Source organism: Perissodus microlepis, chromosome 22, assembly GCF_051167445.1.
Source record: "Perissodus microlepis isolate ML-2025 ecotype Zambia chromosome 22, ASM5116744v1, whole genome shotgun sequence".
NCBI classification, from domain to species: Eukaryota; Metazoa; Chordata; class Actinopteri; order Cichliformes; family Cichlidae; genus Perissodus; species Perissodus microlepis.
The window spans coordinates 33,234,102-33,255,586 of record NC_140481.1 but is presented as its reverse complement, the minus strand read 5'-3'; the positions used below and the strand labels follow the sequence as shown (position 1 = coordinate 33,255,586).

General features: G+C 46.8%; 1 protein-coding gene across 1 annotated transcript; it reads left to right on the top strand.

Annotated features, from left to right (window-relative positions):
• Positions 1 to 1,479: 1,479 nt before the first annotated feature.
• LOC146363617 (cell adhesion molecule CEACAM5-like) lies at positions 1,480 to 21,250 on the top strand. Its single transcript, XM_084918769.1, has 10 exons — positions 1,480 to 1,648; positions 1,782 to 2,093; positions 4,267 to 4,430; positions 4,546 to 4,675; positions 6,796 to 7,065; positions 8,538 to 8,819; positions 10,687 to 10,941; positions 13,867 to 13,984; positions 18,774 to 18,815; positions 19,743 to 21,250. Exons 1-9 carry the CDS (start codon positions 1,600 to 1,602, stop codon positions 18,790 to 18,792), a joined length of 1,599 nt encoding a protein of 532 aa, XP_084774895.1. The 5' UTR covers positions 1,480 to 1,599; the 3' UTR covers positions 18,793 to 18,815; positions 19,743 to 21,250.
• The last annotated feature ends 235 nt before the right edge of the window (positions 21,251 to 21,485 follow it).

Here is a 21,485-nt window from a genome sequence, read left to right as displayed (position 1 = left end):
ATGTAAAATGTATAGAAATCATACATAAACCAACAAGAGTGTGCATCACTGTCACAACACCGTTGTTTTCATTCAAAGGCTTTATGGCTTCTCCTATAATACCTGCTGGGCCGGTCTCTAGTCAAAATGCCCTGGTCAATTGTTTGTCCCAGTCCAGCCCTCATACCGACCCAGTACTGGTAATTTTTCTTATGCAGATGAGCCATTATTTCTGTATCACTATTTAATTCCAGAGGATATTTTGTTTTGCACTTGTTGACTTGTAAAAGCCTATATGACATATTTTATTTCATAATTCATTAACCGCACAGAGAAGGTGTCGTTTAAATATGTTAAATATGTTTCTTTAAGCAAGTTCTTCATGACTGAGCTAAGTGTCCTTATTTTTGTAAATCAAAATATGGTCACCCTAGGATACATACAAGTTTACCTTTTTGAATAAGGTCATAGAAAACACTTCAATGCATTTTAAAGGTAAACTGTGTTGGACTCGGCCCTGGCGTAATACGGACACACTTCTGTGTAATGAATTCTGCCTGCTTCCTGTTCACTTCCACAAAGTTTCATGCAGGTGTTAGTGTGATCATTGCAGCTGATAGCTATTAAATCCAGTTCTTTGTATTCTTGAACGAAGCTCAAAGTGGTCAAAGCTCAAAAATTTTTCTTTTATTTACATTCCCAGGAACGGAGACCTGAACACACGAACACATAAGCTCAGGTCTGAAGCACAAAAAGGAAGCCTAGTTATTTATATACCTCCTCTCGAAGTCACACACACTTTAAGTTTCGATCAAACACCCTGCTTAGTTTCACGTTCTGGCTGCAGGTCCTATTTTCTCTGCAAAAGCATGCAGTTTCCTGTCAGTACTTTTGGCACAGACTGTACTCAGAGTTGGGCCTCTCCTAGAACGATCTAATCAGCAAATTAGCATTCAGATTATATATCTAAATATATGCAGGTGTTAGTGTGATCATTGCAGCTGATAGCGCAGCTCCACGTTGAGTGTCTCTCCACTGGGTGGAAGCATCGCCTCACTGAACTGCAGGTCCACTTTATAAAAAGCTCTCGTCTTTGTGCGTCTATTCAACCACAATTATGAGTCACTTGTTAGAGATGGGCTAACTCATAAGTGTCTGACATGCCTTTGATGCGTTACACATGATGCATTCATCCAATGTTCATTTCATAACATCCGCAGATGCTGTTTGATTTCCAGGAAATGACTCTAACAGTAAAGTCACGAGTTATATCCACTTTATTAGGAATCACTCAGTGTCCAAAAACACCAGAAACAAACACAAGAACCCCCAAAGTAAAGACACGCCGTGAGCACAGGGGGCCGGGGGACGAGCAGAAGACCGCGCTCAGTGGTCTCAGAGGTAAGGTAGGTGTGTGTGTGTGTGGGGGGCACCTGAGCGCGGAGGTGGGAGGGTTTAAATCTAAACTCTAAGAAACAGGAAGCGTGACACAGGGCGCGCTGCATATAAAGAGGGAGTCTGCGTGTGCGCGTTCACCTTTGGGTGTATCCCTCTAACAGCAGCAGGTACTGCCGCGTCTCCTCCGTGTCTCTCTCTGCTGGGAACACTTGAACCGTGCGGATGGATCCGCTCTCCCTGAAGTCGCTCCTGCTCCTGCTGCCGCTGCTCGGTGAGAGGATGAAGCTCCGAGCGCTCCGTGCGCTCAGCTGCTTCATGAGCTTTTCCTAGTTTTTACTTATTATTATTATTATTATTATTATTATTATTATTATTATTATTATTGTCTAATGTGTTCCTTGCAGGATGCTGTGTGGGGCAGGGCATTCTGCCCGCAGGTCCCGTGGCTGCACTTGTGGGGGGAAATGTCACCCTGAAACCTCTGATTAGTTACCCGCCCAGCGTCATAACCTGGACTTTCAATGGCCCAAATGGTGTGGCTACATTTGTTGGTGGAACTGTGATCGTGGAAGACGCTTACACGGGGAGAGCTTCGCTTAACTCTACCGACGGCTCCTTGACCCTTTCCGCCCTGCAGCCTGGGGACAGTGGGGACTATAGCGTCAATGTGATAACAACCAAAGCTCGATTTGGAGAGACTAAACTTCTGGTGGTCGGTGAGTAGTAATGTGTGCCATACCTGTGCTGTTACCTGCAGAGGCGGGGCTTCAGATAAATGAAAGCGTCGTGTGAGACTGCAGCAGAGCCGAGCTGATCACAGGGCGATTAGTAAATACAGAAAGTGTCTAGTTTGGGGCTTATAACGTACCCACGGGACAGCTGCCCGTAGAATGCCCACTTTTTAAAATGGAGTTTAGCCGTGAGCCACGCCTGCTTATCCCTGCGGGCCACCTGTTGGAGGAGGAAAAATCTTTGCGCCGGTGCGCTAGCTGCTCCGCAACTCTGTTCATTTCAAATAACCAGCAGTGTGTGAGGGCGTGGCTCATGACACTGCACCTTCCAGTCAGTGTGGCCGTGTGTACTCAGCTTTGTGGGGCCAAAGTGTGATTTGAGTGTCAGGGTTACAGTTTAGGCTGGGTCAGGGGCTGGGGAAAGCATTATGTCAGGTAGATGTCCCACAAGGATATAAATACACACCTGTGTGTGTGTGTGTGTGTGTGTGTGTGTGTGTGTGTGTGTCAGCTCTGATGTTCTGACCTCACATTAAAAACCAGATGTGTCCTTCAGCAGCTGCATGAAACCCAAAACGCTGCTCGTGTTGCTTTGCAGCTGCTGGATTGTGTCCGTGATAATAAGCAGAGTGTGTGGTGCACACAGTGTGAATGTGGATGTGCTGGATGCTTGGTGTTCTCCTCATGGCTGGAGCTCTTTTCTGAGTCCTCGTTATGGTTTGTTCTTCAGGAAAAGGTCACAGGTGAAAAGCTGCTGCTTTGGAGGTGGGTTACAAAGCAGCTTGCAGGTGCAGCAGCAGCTGTGGGCTGGCTTAGAGAGCTTGGCTTCATACTGATCTGTGAGCTAGATTGTAAAGTAGCAGCATCATTAGGTGACGTGAGCTGGCTGTAACTATGACAAACCTCCAACAGGAACATCCTGCCACTCAGCCTGCCAGCATGCCTACAGGCTCTTATTTTGGAGGTCATGTTAGAGAAGACTAACTTGATTGCTGTTACTGGGACATAAAAGCTGCATGTGTAGAATCACCAGTGAAATCAGAGAAACACAAACAGCTTCCTTCATATTAGCTGTGCCCTCGTGTCTCTCTGTCTCCTGTACCTCTGGTGACCAATAATACTCTAGTTATTATGGATCCATATCATGTGCTGGTTTTGTTGCCTGATAAAATCAGTAAAGCAGTTTCTGGAGTAATTACACAAATTCAAATATCCACACCCACTGACTCTCTTTGCACCAGAGTGGATCTTTAATGTTCCTGTGGATCAGTCAGCTTATCTGTTATCAGCCAAGCTATCCTAGAACAATAATCTCAAAGTAGCGATGGTGTGAAGCTCCTGAAGGCCGACTGGTTTCCACTCCTTTGCGTTCCCACACACCCACTGTTGCTTAATCACCAGTGAACAGTAGCTCCAGGATTACTGCAAACGAGTCGAGCCGGTTGCTTCTGTTTCTCTTTTGTCTTCATCACGATTTCAGAGCACAATTGTATGAAGAGAAGCCAGCCTGCGCTGCTGGCTGCTCATTTGTAGTAGGATTTCAAAAATAAAGATGCTGATTAATTTTAATCTGTGGAAATATTCGCCTTAACACACCCCGACACAGTCCCAAACTAGTGCAAGGCCTGAGCAGGCTCGACCCAATCAAACCTGTGTCCTTCACAACCAATTAGAAAAGGAAGTAATGTTTTATGTTTGTCCTCTGAGTCGGCCTCCCCTCTCTGAGAGCCAAAGGAAGCAGGCAGTGCTAGTAGACCTCGCTAAGATCCCCAACCTGCTCTAACTCGCACACAGAGGCTGCTTTAACTCTGCTCAGCTTTTATGGTGATGCTTACTTGGTTAGTCATCATCTACAAACGAGGAGGTGATGCAAACGTTGGCCTTAAACCAACAATCCAGCAGTGCTTAATCTGCTTCTGCACAGTCAAGCTAACCATCCATAAGGCCGTCATTCAAAGGGGAAACGATGCAGCTGGGTGTGTTTAGTTCCTTTCTGCCAGACAAAAAGGTGTGGAGTATTCAGAGAAACTGATGGTAGGACAAAATGTAAAATAACAATTCATTCTTGAAAGCTGCGAGGAGAAAAATCCTTAAAAAAATCAGAAAGAACGTTTGTGCTCATGCTGTCCTCTGCTGCTGTGTTGGTTCCTCCCTGCAGAGCCCGTCTCCGACGTGGTCATCAAGTCCAACGTCCCTGATGCCATTGAATACAACAGCACTGTGATTCTTACCTGCAGCGCTATAGGCTCCTTGCTCAGCTTCAAATGGATCAACGGCACCGCGCCCATCGTGGTCGACGGCACGCGCATCACAGAGATAAAGGTCAGTTCAACCCTGATTGTTTCTGCGTTGTTTGATGTGAAACTTTGGGTCGGTGTTTCACTTCTACCTGAGTCATCCTCATTGTTTGTCTTCTGTCCTCGGGTTTGTATCGCAGACGAACTCGTCCAGCGTGCTGACCATCAAAAATGTTCTGAGGACGGACCTGGTGGGTCCGATCTACTGCACAGCATCTAACTCGCTGACAACGAAATCTACCACCACCCCTTTCAACCTCACCGTCTACTGTAAGTACTGCAGCCGGACTGCATGACACCATTCAGAGCACAATACCAGAGGCTTTTAGTCTGGGTGTTACTCGGCAGACATGCAGCAAACACAACAGGAAGTGTAGCAGAGAATCCGCCGAGTTTCTGCAGATGTGGAAACACGGCTGAGGTTGCATCCTCGCAGCAGACGGTTTCAGCTGCTCAGCCCCGTCAGGTCTGTGCTCAGCTCTTAGAAAGCTGGAAGCTGGCCGTGAAAGTCGGCGAGCGTTGGACGTGTAAGGAGGTGTTTTTGGCCCCAGAGGGGGAAACTGGAACTGTAATATACACCTGCTGTTCCACAAAAACTGCAGTTTTCTTGGAAAGACGTCCTCGCCTGCTGACGTGTCGTGACATGAAAGCCGTGGGCTTATTTTCCCGCTCATCTCGTGACCTCCCGTCTATCACCGACCTCGCATCAAAACACACATTAACACAAATTCTAGTTCGGCAGATTGCCACAAAAGTCCCGACTGCAGTTTTCTGAAAGATGAGCCGTCGTCATTTAACGACTGCGCGCTCATCACCGCCCTGGAGCAGATATCTAATGGCAGACTGCGTTGTGATTACAAACAGGAATTGGTTGCAAAACTGGCTTTACATTATAAAAGATAAAATGCAGCAGCAGCAACATCAGTGGACTCACACAGCAGCAGCTCATCCCTTTAGCATGAGTGAAAACGCATAAAGGAGCGTTTAATGGATAAGAAGCAGGTTCCATTCCTATTTTCCTCTTTCAAAGTAATCAAAAGCACTTTGGGAACCTTCAGCCCTCAGAACTCATACTAATAATAAAGCACCACATTTAAACGTATCATTTAGTACAGGGGGAGGAGCTACAGAGAACGTGCCTTACCGCTGTGGAGTCCATGCAACTGTGGCTGGGAACCCCCACACATGCAACATGTTTACCAGCGGTGTCCCACTGATTAGTGCCCCACTGTGACAGTGACATGTGGAACCTTAGTATTACACAAATTCCATTTAAATAATAACAAATATATGCAGTGCTGTTTAATTATATCTCAGCTACACGTGCAAACACTCGCTGCCCTCAAATTTGTGTTTCCTAAAGCGCGAGCTCAGCTGTGAGGGGACCTGCTGTTTCAGGGCTCTCTGATGCATACTCTGAATGCTGGCATGTTTCGTGACACCTGCATATTTAGCATTCCTGTACAGGTATTTCCTGTTAGCTGTGGCGGTTGGACAGTTAGCCCAGTCTTTACTCTTACATTGTTTGTAGCCTTGCACCTGAATGAGCGAATGAGCTCCACACCTGCCGCACAACAAAGGTCAAACATGAGTCGGGCCCGGTCCGTCCTTCACACCCCGGCAGTCTTCAGTAAGCACAGAGGTGTCACTGCTGGGTGAGACGTGACCATTGCTACTCACACACGCAGGCATGTGTGTGTTTGTGTGTTTGCATGGCGCGCCCTCTCAGTGTGTACTAACCACACTGTGTACACACTTCCACTCCTGCATGACTAACCTGAGAGGCAGCGAAAAGCCACAGCGACCGCTGCTGAACTCTGTTATTAATTAATATGAAGCTGACGGCTTCATCGGGTCTGGAAGGAACTCCCAGTTAGCCACGGGGGCGAAATCTGTTTCTCTACAAGCCTGGAAAAGCTGTTCTTGTAGAGCTGGAGTCACAACGAGCAAATATATGCTGGACTGTGTTCATTGTGGTGTTTTAAAGGGGAACAATCAACCATATAGAGTTTGTTCTAAAGCAGTAGTTTGTCTCTCCGGCCTGGACGATTGTGCTTGAGTTGTTAGCTCGTTATTCCTGCAGGTAAACAAAGTGATGAAGATGAAGTGTGTTTCACACAGAGTTTTACTGGTGGGGAAAAGAGAACTTCATTCATAATCTCTGAACACTAATTATCAAACAATAAGGGAAAGTAAGTAAAAGGGAATTATTGCAGTCATTATGTATTAATGTCACATGAAAGGATGTAGTCACAGACTCCACCCATCACCTTTCTGCTGCTGCCATCTTGGCGATTAGAGCTGCTGGTGACAGTTTGTCAGTCGGTTTAATGATGAAGTACAAACTGTTTACAGTCATGTTGCACTCCCCCTCTCCATGTGCTCTGCAGACGGACCTGATGATGTCACCATCAGGCCTGCAAATCCACCCAAGTTCATCCAGGCTGGTTCCACGTTCAACCTGACCTGCTCGGCCAGCTCCCTGCCGCCCGCCTCCTTCACGTGGTACTACAACGGGACGAGGATCGAGACTTCCAGCTCCGTCCTCACTCTGGATATGATCAAAGGGTACACGAAGGCGGCTGACTACACCTGTCGGGCTGAAAATCCCAAGAGCAAACGCAGCGTCCCTTCCCCAGCTGTTTCCTTCGCCATTATGGGTGAGTGACGTGGTTGAGTGGGGTCATTGTAGACCTACAACAGGTCCAGGAGAAAGTCTGGCTGCGATTATCTGCACAATGTTAAGATATATATATATATGTGTATGTGTATGTGTGTAGCTGGCTCTGTGCTGTGGGGCTGGCAGACCTGTGAGAAACCTGCTGGGTTGGAGGCCGGTTTCATGTTTGTGCCCTGAGGAGTTTCTCTTTGTCTTTGTTGATGACGGAGGGGAGTTCGCCTGAACAGAGGAAACGACACGTCATTTTTTGGCTTCTCGCGGGCTGAAACGATAAACTGTAGCCTAAAGCGTAAAAATCACAAACGTTATAGCAGCTACTAGGCCACGCTTGTGTTATTTAATTATGAATCTAATGATTTTAATCAGAAATGCTTTAGTGAATTAAAAATGGACATAATTGATTATAAGTCTTCAAATCATAGACAAGCCCCCAAATGATCATAAAATGACTCAAGATTACTGAGACGATCAAACTAACATAACAGAAACACCTGAGAGGGTTGATGGCAGGCCGATGGAAAAGAGGCGGAGCCTGTTGGTGCTCTTATCAGTGGAAAGCAAACTGTAAAGAGAGCCTTAACTACAAGAGAGAGAATGAAAGGTTAGCCCCGTTCTTCTCCCTCAGTTGGATGTTTCTTCTTGCCTTACTTTGGGATCCATGTCAGTTTGAGTACACGGAGTTTAAAGTTTTATAATTCCTACAATTATGCTAATTTTTAATAGCTTTAAATGTCAGAGTTAAGGATTCAAGCATCAGGTTTCTTAGTTTGTCGATGCCTCCAACCTCCACAGAGGTCACGATGCTCACAAAACAGACTTTAATTGGCTGCCGCAGCCGTCGTGTACCAAGCAATCACAGGACAACCTACCTGGAGGTGTGGAGTGAGAACGTGTTTGTTTAGCAGGCGACGTGGCTCTAATCAGAAACCCTGTGCAGTTGCATTGTGGGACGTGTTGGATCCAGCTTGCCGCTCACTGGTTCATGAGGTTTTGGCATTCGGCCATCAGCGTCTTTTGTTTTTGAAATCAGACGTTACTAAGAAACGGAGGCAAAGGCATGCTCACGCTGTTGCAGCATGTCAGTCAAAGGCCTGCCACGCCCTGACTCATGACTCTATTGTCTGTTTCTGCTGAAGGAGACCGTAAGTTAGAAAATGAACATCATGTTGTTACCGGTAAGACTTCAAACTAGCTTCTAAGACAGAAGCTTCTCAGGAATTTGCTCTGCCGAGGTTGTAAATCAGGCGCAGAGTGGGGACATTTTCTCAGACATGCTCACACCTGGACTATCCTGACTGTATTTACAGTCCTTACTGCAGTTTGGATCACTTCTTTATGTATCTTTAATAATTGATGTAATATGTGCCAGAAAACAGAATGATCACAGTAAAATCAGAATAATAAACACAGGAAGAGCGTTATCATCCTTGTGTCTCCCTTTAATTTTCCCAGAGGGAATCTCGAGAGTTGAAATCATCGGTCCGACTGGTGTCCTCATCGCCGACAACAGCACGGCAAACCTCAGCTGCCAGGCGACGGGGGGCACCGTGGGGGACGTAGACTGGCTGAAAGATGGTAAACCTCTCGGGCCTTCCAGCCCTCGTGTGGTTTTTGCCGCTGATGAAAGTTCTATACTGATCAGCCCGCTGCAGAAGGACGACAACGGAAGGTTCACCTGTCGGGTCAGCAACGCCGTCAGCAGCAAAGAAGCCCACTACAACATGCAGGTCGTCTGTAAGTGTTTGCTTTGCTCAGATACTCGAACATGTGTGCCTGTGTTTGACACGGATTTGTTTTTATTAGCTTTGATCATCTTTATTAAAGTCCAATAAACTTCCATAAAAGTGTTAGTCAGACAGTAGAGGTCCTGCACACGCCTCACTCGCTGTCCCATCCACGGCAGGTATAAATATCAGACAGTAAGCTCAGCTCCAGCAACAAAGACGTGCCATTTTTAAATTCACTGTCATTATTTCCAAAGAATATCGTGATGTAACACCTTGGATTGTGTTCTTTCACTGTCCGGTGCTTAATTTAAGAGTCTTCTGTCAGTAACCTTCCAGTTTCTGTGTATCGAGAGCATATGTTTCTAATCAGGTGGTAGTACCACCTTTAATTACACCTGCAAAAGGCTTTTTACATGAGCCAACTGAAAAATGTCCCTGAATCAGAAGTGAGGTTTGCTCATAACCAATGTTCCCTCTAAGCTGCGCGCATGCGCAATTGCGCACTGCTGGCACGGTCTCCACGCAGAAAAAATCTGCGTTGCGCACAAAAAAAAACTAACCTGAATTGAAATTAACATTAAAACTTTAACAATTCTGTTTTGCAGTGTTAGTCAGTGAGTGGCTCAGAACGATGCCACCTTATCCCATAGTCCAGCCAGTAATGCGATTCACATTCGTATATACGCAGCTAATCAACGTTGACAGGCTATGACAGCGTCCTTATGTGCCGACACCGGTGTTTTAGCAAAGCAGCTGATGTGGAGTGAAGCCACGTTAATGACAACGTGTACAACCATTGGAGATGTGAGCAGGACAGACGGAACAACTGACGGACAAAGTGTGGACTTTATACCAGTTTTTAAATTGTGTTGATCGGCCACGTAAAACCAGAGTTATGATAAAATATCTGCAATGTTTGTTTTTCTTCCTGAATACTGTCGTTGTTTATATTTACTGCGGGAAGAAACGGTAAAAACGGCGTTTTATAAGGAAAACGCTCGAAAGCTTGTGAGCAAAAACAACACCAAAAAACCCCCGAAAAAAGTACCATGTCGACCAATCAAAAAATGATATGGCAACATGGCATTTAGTTGTTTAGGGAGGGGGAAGTTTTAGGAGAGATGTGAGAGATTTGCAACGTTTAGCACAAATCTTGTGTAGTTAGTGTGTAGTGTAGTCAATAGTTTTGTGTTGCGTCAGAACAATGAGGCGACTGCTGAGTGTTACAGGTGTTACAGCAGTGATACATCTGCTGCTGTCAGGCCTGCAGGTATCAGGCTGTTGTTCTCCTTCATCTCATAGTGGACAGAAATTATTTTTGGAGTGGCACAAATAATTTGTGTGGCATCAGATTTGATGTAGAACAGCTGATTGTTCTGTAAATAGTTTGAAATGTTTGTTTAAAAAACGCCTTGGCTGCATTTTTAGGTAAACAGCTGCAAAAACTTTGTTTGCAAAACTCAGTTACTTTTTTGAAGAAGTAACTATATAATTAATTGCCCAACATTGGTCATTATTTCCTGTATTTTGCAGACAGAGTTACAGACTCTCTCCCAGACCACAGACTCATAATACAAGTCAGAGCTTTGTAAAAGAAAAAAGAAAAGTTGTGTTTTCAAAATTGGAGTTCAAGTTATTTTTACTTCCAAGAGTGTTAACATGCTACACAAGTCAGTGACTACATTTTTGTTTTACATTTTCATTGTAAAGCAGTTAGATCAGCTTTATAAATATTTCCAGCGATCACATCCATGTGAACACTGCGAACAGGAAGTGGGGGGTGTTTATCGTTTTCTGTACAGAAAATAAAACAGGACACATTTTTCACCTAAATCCAAACGATAAACCAGCTGGTGTTGTCATGTTGTGTCCAGATGGTCCTGAACAACCGACTATAACGGCTAGGAAAGCCGTGGAAGTCAATCAGCGAGTGGAGCTCACCTGCTCCGCTGCATCCGTTCCTCCTGCCAGCTACACCTGGAAGTTAAACGGCACCGCAACTACAACCACAGCGGCGGTGTTCATTATTGCAAGTGCAACATACAAAGACGCTGGAACGTACACATGTGAGGCACACAACATCATCACCAGCAAGACCACCTCCACCAGCCACACCCTGTCTGTCCGAGGTGAGCGCCGTCATGCAGCCCAGACTGATCATTAAATGAATATACAGACTTTACTGCCTCAGCGCTGCACAGCCTGCAGGGACAGCCTGAAGTTTTGCACTCCTCTTAAATTCTTACCTTTATGTTTGTATATTTGTTTTTTCAACCAATGAGGAAGCACCAGGTCAGAGTTTACTGCCGGCACGTGACGTCCACGTCTGTTTGAAGCTCTGACATCATCTCAGAGCTTCAAAGAAACCCAACCAGTTCATGTCGTTTGCATGTGGCATGAACCCAAGTTTAAGTTTTAATGCTGGCAAAGTATGGCAAGTGCAACTCTTCAGGTCATTACAGACGCCTAAAAGCGTCGACCAAATTCTTCTACGTAAGGCCAGCTGTATTTTAATCATCACTAATTATTGTTGTTAGATATAATTCAGGATTTACGTGTTCGAGCTTAATATGCTCAAACATAAATAAAATAAACAGGTTTTTCCTTCATTTTCTAAAAGATGTGATCATTAAGGTACATAATGTGTGACTCACATTTTCAGGTTGTGAGAAAACAAAACTGCACCCTGAGTAAAGCTTGTAGGCAAAGTTGGGAACTACAGATGCACAATAAGGTAATGTTAGCCAATTTTAAGCTAATGCTAGCTGGTCGAGGATTTTTGTGCAGAAAAGGCTTCTTCCTGTCTTTGCGTTTCACAATAAGGTGTGTGTGTGTGTGTGTGTGTGTGTGTGTGTGTGTGTGTGTGTGTGTGTGTGTGTGTGTGTGTGTGTGTGTGTGTGTGTGTGTGTGTGTGTGTGTGTGTGTGTGTGTGTGTGTGTGTGTCAGTCAAAGCGGTGTACAGCAGATTACAAAATATTCCTAGTTGCATATTTTCTTAGCAAACAAAAAATACCAAAATAACATCGCATCCCGTTACTATGAAAAAGAACTGAATCAGCTTCATTGTTTATTTGTGAGTAATCTAATGGAGCGACGCGGACAGGCCAGTGTGACTAACGAGGTGACGCCACCCTGAACGAACCGAACATTATCAGACTGTTTTTAAACTCGTCCTGGTTTCTTCTTCTCTAGTCTCACTTTCAGTTTTGCCAGCTAGCAGCGGGGGAGGTGTAGCGGTGCGCCGCTTGTTTACTGTCATGTTGGAATGAGGTCTGCGTTTCCGCCTTTATCTTCTGTCCCGTACATTAATCAGAGTTAGAGATCACAGTCACACTGAGTCACGCATACTTAAACGCACAGTCACAGAGAATGTCCATACTAAACTACCAATGACTGTCTTTACAATTCAATTCAATTTTATTTATATAGCGCCAAATCACAACAAAAGTCGCCTCAAGGCGCTTCATAGATACAGAGAAAAACCCAACAATCATATGACCCCCTATGAGCAAGCACTTTGGCGACAGTGAGAAGGAAAAACTCCCTTTTAACAGGAAGAAACCTCCAGCAGAACCAGGCTCAGGGAGGGGCGGGGCCATCTGCTGCGACCGGTTGGGGTGAGAGAAGGAAGACAGGATAAAGACATGCTGTGGAAGAGAGACAGAGGTTAATAACAGATATGATTCAATGCAGAGAGGTCTATTAATACATAGTGAGTGAGAAAGGTGACTGGAAAGGAAAAACTCAATGCATCATGGGAATCCCCCGGCAGCCTACGTCTATTGCAGCATAACTAAGGGAGGATTCAGGGTCACCTGGTCCAGCCCTAACTATATGCTTTAGCAAAAAGGAAAGTTTTAAGCCTAATCTTAAAAGTAGAGATAGTTTCTGTCTCCTGAATCCAAACTGGAAGCTGGTTCCACAGAAGAGGGGCCTGAAAACTGAAGGCTCTGCCTCCCATTCTACTTTTAAATACTCTAGGAACAACAAGTAGGCCTGCAGAGCGAGAGCGAAGTGCTCTAATAGGGTGATATGGTACTACAAGGTCATTAAGATAAGATGGGGCCTGATTATTTAAGACCTTGTATGTGAGGAGCAGGATTTTGAATTCTGGATTTAACAGGAAGCCAATGAAGGGAAGCCAAAACAGGAGAAATATGCTCTCTCCTTCTAGTCCCTGTCAGTACTCTTGCTGCAGCATTTTGGATTAGCTGAAGGCTTTTCAGGGAGTTTTTAGGACATCCTGATAATAATGAATTACAGTCGTCCAGCCTGGAAGTAATAAATGCATGAACTAGTTTTTCAGCGTCACTCTGAGACAGGATATTTCTAATTTTAGAGATGTTGCGCAAATGGAAGAAAGCAGTCTTACATATTTGTTTAATATGTGCGTTGAAGGACATGTCCTGGTCAAACATGACTCCAAGGTTCATCACAGCGTTACTGGATGCCAAGGTAATGCCATCCAGAGTATGAATCTGGTTAGATACCATATTTCTAAGATCTTCAGGGCCGAGTACAATAACCTCAGTTTGATCTGAATTAAGAAGCAGAAAGTTAGCGGCCATCCAGGTCTTTATGTCTTTAAGACATTCCTGCAGTTTAACTCATTGGTGTGTGTTATCTGGCTTCATGGACAGATAGAGCTGGGTGTCATCTGCATAGCAGTGTAAATGTTTGCTATGTCTTCTAATGATGCTGCCTAAGGGAAGCATGTATAATGTAAACAGAATTGGTCCTAGCACTGAACCCTGTGGAACTCCATAATTAACCTCAGTGTGTGAAGAGGACTCTCCATTTACATGCACAAACTGGAGTCTATTAGATAGATATGATACAAACCACTGCAGTGCAGTACCTGTAATACCTACAGCATGTTCTAATCGCTCTAATAGGATATTATGGTCAACAGTATCGAACGCTGCACTGAGGTCTAGCAGGACAAGCACAGAGATGAGTCCACTGTCAGAGGCCATAAGAAGATCATTTGTAACCTTCACTAAAGCTGTTTCTGTGCTGTGATGAGCTCTGAAACCTGACTGAAACTCTTACAGGGGAGGGAACGCTGGATGGTCTCTCAGATGGAGCCATTGCTGGAATCGTCATCGCTGTCATCATTGCTGTGGCCCTCGTTGTCGTAGGCGTCTGGTATTACTGCCGACAGAAAGTCCCGTAAGTACTCCTGCTTCCTGATATCTAAAAGGGGCATGCAGGGGGGCACGTCGGTCAGCCAATGGGATGAGGCGTTGGAGCGGCTGAGTCGGAGAGGCACCTTGCTTCGAGGCTGAACCAACCAAACCAACAAAACAGGTCTCACTGTGGCTGAAAATGATAGTAACGTTGGCCTCAAACTGTTTGAACCAGACTGTTTACTCGAGGGTACTTCCCTGATTTTAATTGGCTGACGAGATATGACTGTTCTTCCTCAACAAACTGGGAAAAACACTTTGTGTGGAGTTGGAAACAGAAAGAAATATCTGTGAGATTCACCACCCGTGGACCCAAAGCAGCTGGCAGCTTAAAGCAGTGAAAGAGTGTTTGTGTCGTTCATGGTGACAGTAGCTCATGAGATGTTCTGTTTGCACTGCTGTTGTTTCTTTAGAGCCACAACAGCGCTCTGTGTTGTAACGTGGAGAAACTGGGTGATCACACTGAGTCAGTCTCCAGAGACTCCAGATTCAGAGTGAGCTGCTTATTTTGATTTTTCCCATCAGAGTGCTTCAAATGTCCAAACAGTGTGAGGAACGTTACTCCCCCGCTCTGTGCTTTTCTCCGCTGTGTCTCCCACTTCATGACCTCCCAGGAAACTTCATTCCTCTCATGCCTCGGCGTATTGAAACATGTTCCCAGATGTACCCTACTCAGATATTAAAGAGCCGCCACGCCCTTCGGCACCATTTCAAAAGTAACTGTCACCTTTGCACAAGCCGACCGCAGCCGCTGTTTCTTAGACGACAGTCTAAGAAAGCAGCGCCTCCACCGGTAAGATGGAGGTAAAGACTAGAAAGAACATTAGAGTTCTGCAGCACTGTCGTATCTTTAGGAACACTTTATGACAGACTATCATCGGGGAAACGCTTCCCTGTTGCAAACAATCAGGTCTGCAGACACAAATATGTTAAACGGTGCTACAGTTGAAGTCACGGCACGCTCTTCCAAAGCAGAGCGAGTGATGCAATCGCATCGCATTTCGACACACAGCAGGAAGCTGCGCTGCTGAAACAAAGAACAGTCCGATGAGTCACAGATGCATCCTCCAGCATGCAAACACTCACATTACTCACTGCAGCCAAACCAAGCAACGCAACACAGGAAGTTACCTTTGGGGAAGTGTGTGTGTGTGTGTGTGTGTCTGTGTCTGTCTGTGTCTGTGTCTGTGTGTCTGAAGTTCCAAGGAAGTGAATGAATGAACGGGTATGTCACAAACACGAAAGCAGCAGAATTACCTGGTGGGGGACGTTGTTGTCATCCACCTGCAGGCGGCTGGAAGCCCGTTTGTCTCTGCGGACGCGAGCACAAAGTCATCCTGGAGCTGGTCACCTTTGTTAGCTCTGCCCTGGTGAAAGAGGCGGAGACGTAAATGAAATGTTAAATATTTAAAGAGGTGATTTCCTGGAAAGGAAAAGCAGTTTTCACAGCGTTTCATTCTTTAGGAATAAATGTAACAGCAACAAGGTTTTCTCTGAAAGGAATCTGTATTATTACAGTGGTCAGTGGGAGTCTGTAGCAGGATCTGGGCATGCTCTGATGAGTTTTCTCTTCCATGCTGTGTGACACCCCGATGGACATGTTGACCTGGTTAAAGAGGGATCATGGTAGAGCGTCTCTATAGGCTCCGGGGCCACCGAGCCGGGCAGGTGGGAGCACGGAGCTGTAGGTGGGACTGTAGCGGTCGGTCAGTGGAAAACAAGAAAGACAGGAAGTAACCGTACGTTCAGACAAACACAGCTATCACACACAGGCATCTTAAACACACACACCCAGAGCGAGCGAGAGATGGAGCGAGGCAGTGATGGCAGATAAAGACTGGCGATGACAGACGAGTGTGCAAACTCACAAACATGCTGCTGTTTGTGCGCTGCACAGTGTGAGTTTGTTGTTACACTAAGGTACGAGTGTGAAACACAGGTCCTCGAAACATCTCAGTTTTTCCTGCTCCAGGCTCTGGATGATGTCATGGAGAGCTGATATGCCAAATATGGTAATCTCATGAAAACAGCTCTGACTGTGAGCTCAGAAGCCCCGCCCCCACCCCACCTGCAGAACAAGATTGGTCTGAGCTGTGAATCCAAGAATAAACACGAGGAAATGAGCAGAACAGGTTGAGCATCAGCGATGTGTGCTTTTATTTTGAAAGGCTGTATGGTTTAACCTGCTGACACCTGATGAACCCACAGACACACACATCAGTAACAGACTTTAGGAATAAAAAAGCTTCCCAAATATGTAACATGACTAAAAATGTAGAAACACGCAGACGTGTGAAGATCTCAAAGTCAACATAAGGAAAGAGGAAACACGGCGTTCAGCACACACGAAGCCACCTGCTTAGAAACAAGCAGGCTCATGTCTGAAAGAGCACCGTTCAGGTGTGGAGAGGTTTTACCTGATAACATCAGCAGCGATCTGATGCTGAGAGCGTCACAGCTGAGCCGTCGTCCCGCAGCTGAAGCTCTGATATCAACATCACTGCAGCAAACTTACAGGTTAGGGTCAGTTCTTGTCACAGTCTGGGGACTACATTACCCACAGTGCAACTTCTAGCACAGACTTTGCACAAAGATGGAAATGTTTGCTGTGAAGTAAAACCATTTTTTGGGAAAGTCCAGTTTTGTAGTCTCAGTTTACAGATTTAGGGTCAGGAGATGGAGCTGAGGGTGGAGCTGAGGCTAGCTCTGGGTGCAGCTCTGTCAGCCATGACTCAAAGCATGTATGATCAGGACTGGACGACGCAGAGGCTGAAGTCCTGCAGGTGCAGCGCTGACGTTCAGGGTGGCGAGAACACAAGGAAAAGCTCACTTCTGCTTCCAGGTCAGGTTAGAGTGGCACCACCCACACACACCACCCGTCATCCTGCCACTCTGTGGAGGGAGGCCGGTGGCGTTTTGGATGAAAACGTCCCACACTGAGGACAAATGTCAAACGACAAACCTCGTTGTGTCGGAGACCAGAAACCCGTCCATGTCTGCCCAGGGTGGCCTTGAGGTGCAGTCGCTGCAACGCTGAGGAAACACCGTGTTTCACACGAAGCCCGGAGTTCCCCGTGTGAGAGCAGGCGTGGATAGACCTGACAGTGGGGAACACCGGGAGTGCTCTGACCAGTCGGCCCTGCAGGCTCAGACAGTGAGCCGATGCTCCCACAGAGCCTGACTGACTCCAAATCCAGCCTGTAATTAAGCATTTCTCTGTGGTTATTTTGCAGCGCGATTTTCCGATAATTACAGGCGGCAGCTGAGATGCAGTTTGGTGACACGAAGGATTCCCCCAGAGCTTCATCACTGTTATTCACGCTCTGAGCTCAGATTGAAAAGAAGACGCGGACGGCTTTAAAAAAAGAAGGTTCAAATCAAACATTTAGACATTTTTTTCATTGGCTGAGGAGTTGACGGCCACTCCAATCGGGGGCTTGATACAAAGCGAGTGATGGCTGCAGCGCGGTGGGAGGGAGCAGCTTTCAAACGCAGTGGTTTTAAAATTCCTCAGCTCTCGTGCCCAGCAGGGCGGGGCCTGTGCCGGGGGGAATGGCAGGAATGTCGCTGTCATGTCTGCACACGTCTTCTGTGTGTTTGTGTCGCCGCTCGTCTCTCCCATCACCCTGCAGTTCAAAGGTTTCTGCACGCTGCCCACCTCCTTCCTGTTTCCCTGAGGTCGTCCATCAGCGCTGAGCTGCATGTGTGCGGCTTGTTCTCCCAAGCGAGCGGCGCTGAGAGGCTGAAAGAGGAAGGAGGAACTCGTCTGTAGATCCCAGAGAGACGGAGCCTCGTCTCGTTCCTGCTGCAGGTTTAATGAGAGTTTGCGCTCACAGCTGAACACAGAAATCATCTTCTGTGTGAGCAACACTGAACGTTTAAACAGGATTTCATTACATGTATATTATTTAATAATCTCTTTTCTTTTGGGGAAAACGAGCATCGAGTAGTAAGTTCACTAACGTCGGTGCGTGACCTCTGACCTGTGAGCTCATCTCTGTCCCTGACTGTTTGAAACAGCCAGTTTTCAGCAGGCAGCGAGTTCCTTGAAGGCCGATGTTTGGGCTGCCCTTATCAGCAGACGCAGACGAATGTATCCGAGTTTCTGTGATAAGATTCAGCGATTGAACCAAAAAGTATTTTCTTTGAGTCGCTGATGTTTACTCCGAGAAATCTCGACTCCCCGAGTACTCCTGAGGTCGCATGATGTTGCAAGTCTTAGATGTTTTCCAAGGACACCGTGGGAGTGGGGTGTGTGGGTCAGTGAGATCTGATAGTAGGATGGGCTCATACTGGAGCCGCTGCGTGTGAGTCACCCAGCGGTCTGTTTCTCTTGCGTTGGCCCTGCTGACGTGCTGCTGAGGAAGGACTGAGATGAACGAATCTTTATCGAGAATGAGTCAGAATCACAGCAGCGACTGAAGCGCGTCAGGCGTAATGACGGCTGCTGCTCTGCAGGTAGAGAAGCAGGCGAGCGATCGACGCCGTGGTGCGAGTGTTGAGGAGGAGGCACGAACATTAGCAGCCGTGCGCTCTCTGACCTTTCACCTTTCTAACCTCTAAACAGAAACTGTGCTAGCGGCTGGTGGAGACTGCAGCTGGGTCGTGTTACACGTTATCGTGTTTATCGCTGCGTTTGAACGTCTCACACTGAACGTTTTCAGCTGACGGCACGGTTTGTTTGAAGGTCACGGCTCCTCGCCGTCAGCACGCTGCTGCAGAGACACGTCGTCAGTGCTAATCACTGTTTTCTGTTTCTTTGTGTTTTTCAGTATGTCCTCGCCGTACTAAAGAAGACGTCCTGATTGCTGCCGGTAAGTCGGATCTGTGGGTGACGTAGTGCACACTCAGCTGTGTGTTTGAGAGCTGTGGACACAAGAAGAGACACTTACACATTTTTGCAGTGTGACATCAGCAGGAGCGTCCAGGTGACGGTCTGAGCAGGAGCTCCTGCTGCCACGTGTGTGTGTGCGTGTGTGTGTGTGCGTGTGTGTGTGTGTGTGTGTGTGAGCGCGTGTTTGTGTGCACGTGTGTGTGTGTGTGCACGTGTGTGTGTGCCGTGGGGATTCGTTTCTCACACCTGAACAGAGGAAAATTGGACAGATCCCCAATTTTAGGACCAGTCAAACATTTCTAGGCAGATAAAGCGCTGCCGAGCTGCACCGCGGCGAGGCAGCCGTCATGATGTCATGCTGCTGAGCACGCTTTGACTGCAGCACGCTACGTTACCAGCTGATGCTGACTAAGGCAGCGTAGCTGCTAATCAGTGTTGAGAACCAGCCTGATAACATCCTCAGTGCTGACACGGCCATCCTGTGTGAGATGATCGGTCTGCTCACCAAAATAAAAGCACTCACGGGAAACAGTTAAAATCACAAGTTTAATCAAAAAGCAGAACAAATAATAAAACAGAAATGGAGAGCAGGACCGCTGAGAGCTGAATAACAGATCAGAGCTCAGCTTTGATTGGAGGCTGACCGCTGTTCAAAACAGGAAATGAAGATGTAATATTATTATTGTTATTATTGCACGGTGAGTGAATCCCCACAGTCACATGACCCCCTGTGTGGAGGATGTTGGTGAACTTGGGGACCCACAACTCCATTTTAACAGGAAGTGACCTGTTGTATTTGTGTCTGTCGTAGTTCAGCTCCTCGTGCTAACAAGCTTCCATGTTTGTCTTTGAATTTGAAGGCTGGAGATCACAATTCCTGCTAACGCCATCTTCTTTCTCTGCACAGGCCTACAGTTCCCATAATTGTATTTCCCATGATTCACCTGTGCAGCCCGGAGGAACAGCCAGCTGGTTTCCTGCGAAGCCTCGTCCCTCTGTCCCTCTGTCTGCCGTCTGTCTCAGCGGAAACACCATTTAACCCAAACCATGGATTTAATCAGGGCTCAAGTTGCTTTTTATTTCACTTCTCTTACATTTTTGGAGCTTTTTATTTTTTACCTCCACGTTCCTGTATCACTGGATCCTCCTTTTTTTTTTTTTTTTTTTTTTTTTTCCTTCTTCTTCTTCTTCTTCTTCTTCTTCTTCCGCTGTTAACAAACTTTATTCTTTGTCTCACCGCCACCTCCTCTGCAAAACTCACAACACCGAGAGACTGAGACGCTTCCTGAGCTGAAGCTGACGCACTGACAGCTACAATGAGTGACTCTCTTTATCCTGCTGAAACCTGAGGAGGGCACGCACACACACACACACACGCACACACACACGCGCACACACACGCGCACACACACACACACGCACACACACACGCGCACACACGCGCGCGCGCACACACACACACACACACACACACACACACACACACGCACGCACGCACACAGCTGTGATGCCTGGCTGATCACAAACACAAAGGAGGCCACACATGTAGAAATTTCAGGTTTCCAGGGTTAAAATAATGCTCCGGTTTGGTTTATCTCTTGGTCTGTACCAGGTGGGCGGAGCCTGTGTGATGGGGGACATGTCAAATGCAGCAGAGCATTTTAAAGTAAAGGTTTAGAGGCTTCCCTGGAAGCTTCGTGGGATCCCACATACCTCAGTTTATCCTGGCAGTGTTTATTTTTAGCATTTATAACGTTCCTGGTTCAGCCATCATCCACCGCGGGCATTCAGATAAAACATGGAATGATGTTTACTCAGGCTGCTCCATTTTGAAATTGCCAACAGTCCGGTCAGACGGTCCCCATCAAAGGTGTGCACACGATCCACGAGTGAAAGCGTCTGCGCTCAATCCTACATCGTGCAGGCTGCGATCGGCGCGTCTCCTGCTACACAGCATCGCACGGCCTGGTGTTTCTAATATTTTGTCCGTCCCACTCACATGAGAGAAACAGCAGCTGGTGTAAAGCAGGAGCTCAGCCCGATCTGAGCGCGCTCACTTTTACTCTGATTACCTGCAGTAACTGGAAGCTCAGTCTGTGATTACACTAATGAGGGGTGCTGTCAGCCCACCAATCAGAGAGCAGGTCTCAAACTCCTTGAAAGCACTAACAGTGAAACACATGAATGCTGTAACACACACACACACACACACACAGGTACAGTGTGTCAGGCAGGGGTCCCTCCATAACCCCGGCTGGCCTCCCTCCTGCAGCTTTACCTTCAGGCTGTCGCAGCGCTGCGTTAAAATGCTGCTGCAGTGTTTAGTGGAAGTGCGCGCACACAAACAAAGGGAGGAAACTTTGAGGAGGGCAAGATTCAACACGCAGGGACGAGGTGACGGGAAAACGGGGCTTAAAGAGTTGGGGGGGAGGGGGGGTGTTTGTGGGCGGGGACATTCTTTGACTTTTGGAGGGAAGGTTTGGTGAGGTTCGAGGAGGTGCTGACATTCTTAACCACGATTGGACAGAAGCTGTTTTAAATGATTCACAGCTGTGCGCACACTCACGCCGCGCCCTGTTTTATTCGAAGTTCAGCTTCCAGGCAGCCGTTTGAGTATTCTGAGTCCTGCGCTCTGAGCTGATCCACCAGT

What these genes read in the sequence shown, in the direction of transcription:
- LOC146363617 (XM_084918769.1), top strand. Translation starts at nt 1,600, where the DNA reads ATGGATCCGCTCTCCCTGAAGTCGCTCCTGCTCCTGCTGCCGCTGCTC. An exon ending in GACTAAACTTCTGGTGGTCG is followed by an intron (nt 2,094 to 4,266) that starts GTGAGTAGTAAT and finishes TCCTCCCTGCAG; the next exon opens with AGCCCGTCTCCGACGTGGTC. An exon ending in CGCGCATCACAGAGATAAAG is followed by an intron (nt 4,431 to 4,545) that starts GTCAGTTCAACC and finishes TTTGTATCGCAG; the next exon opens with ACGAACTCGTCCAGCGTGCT.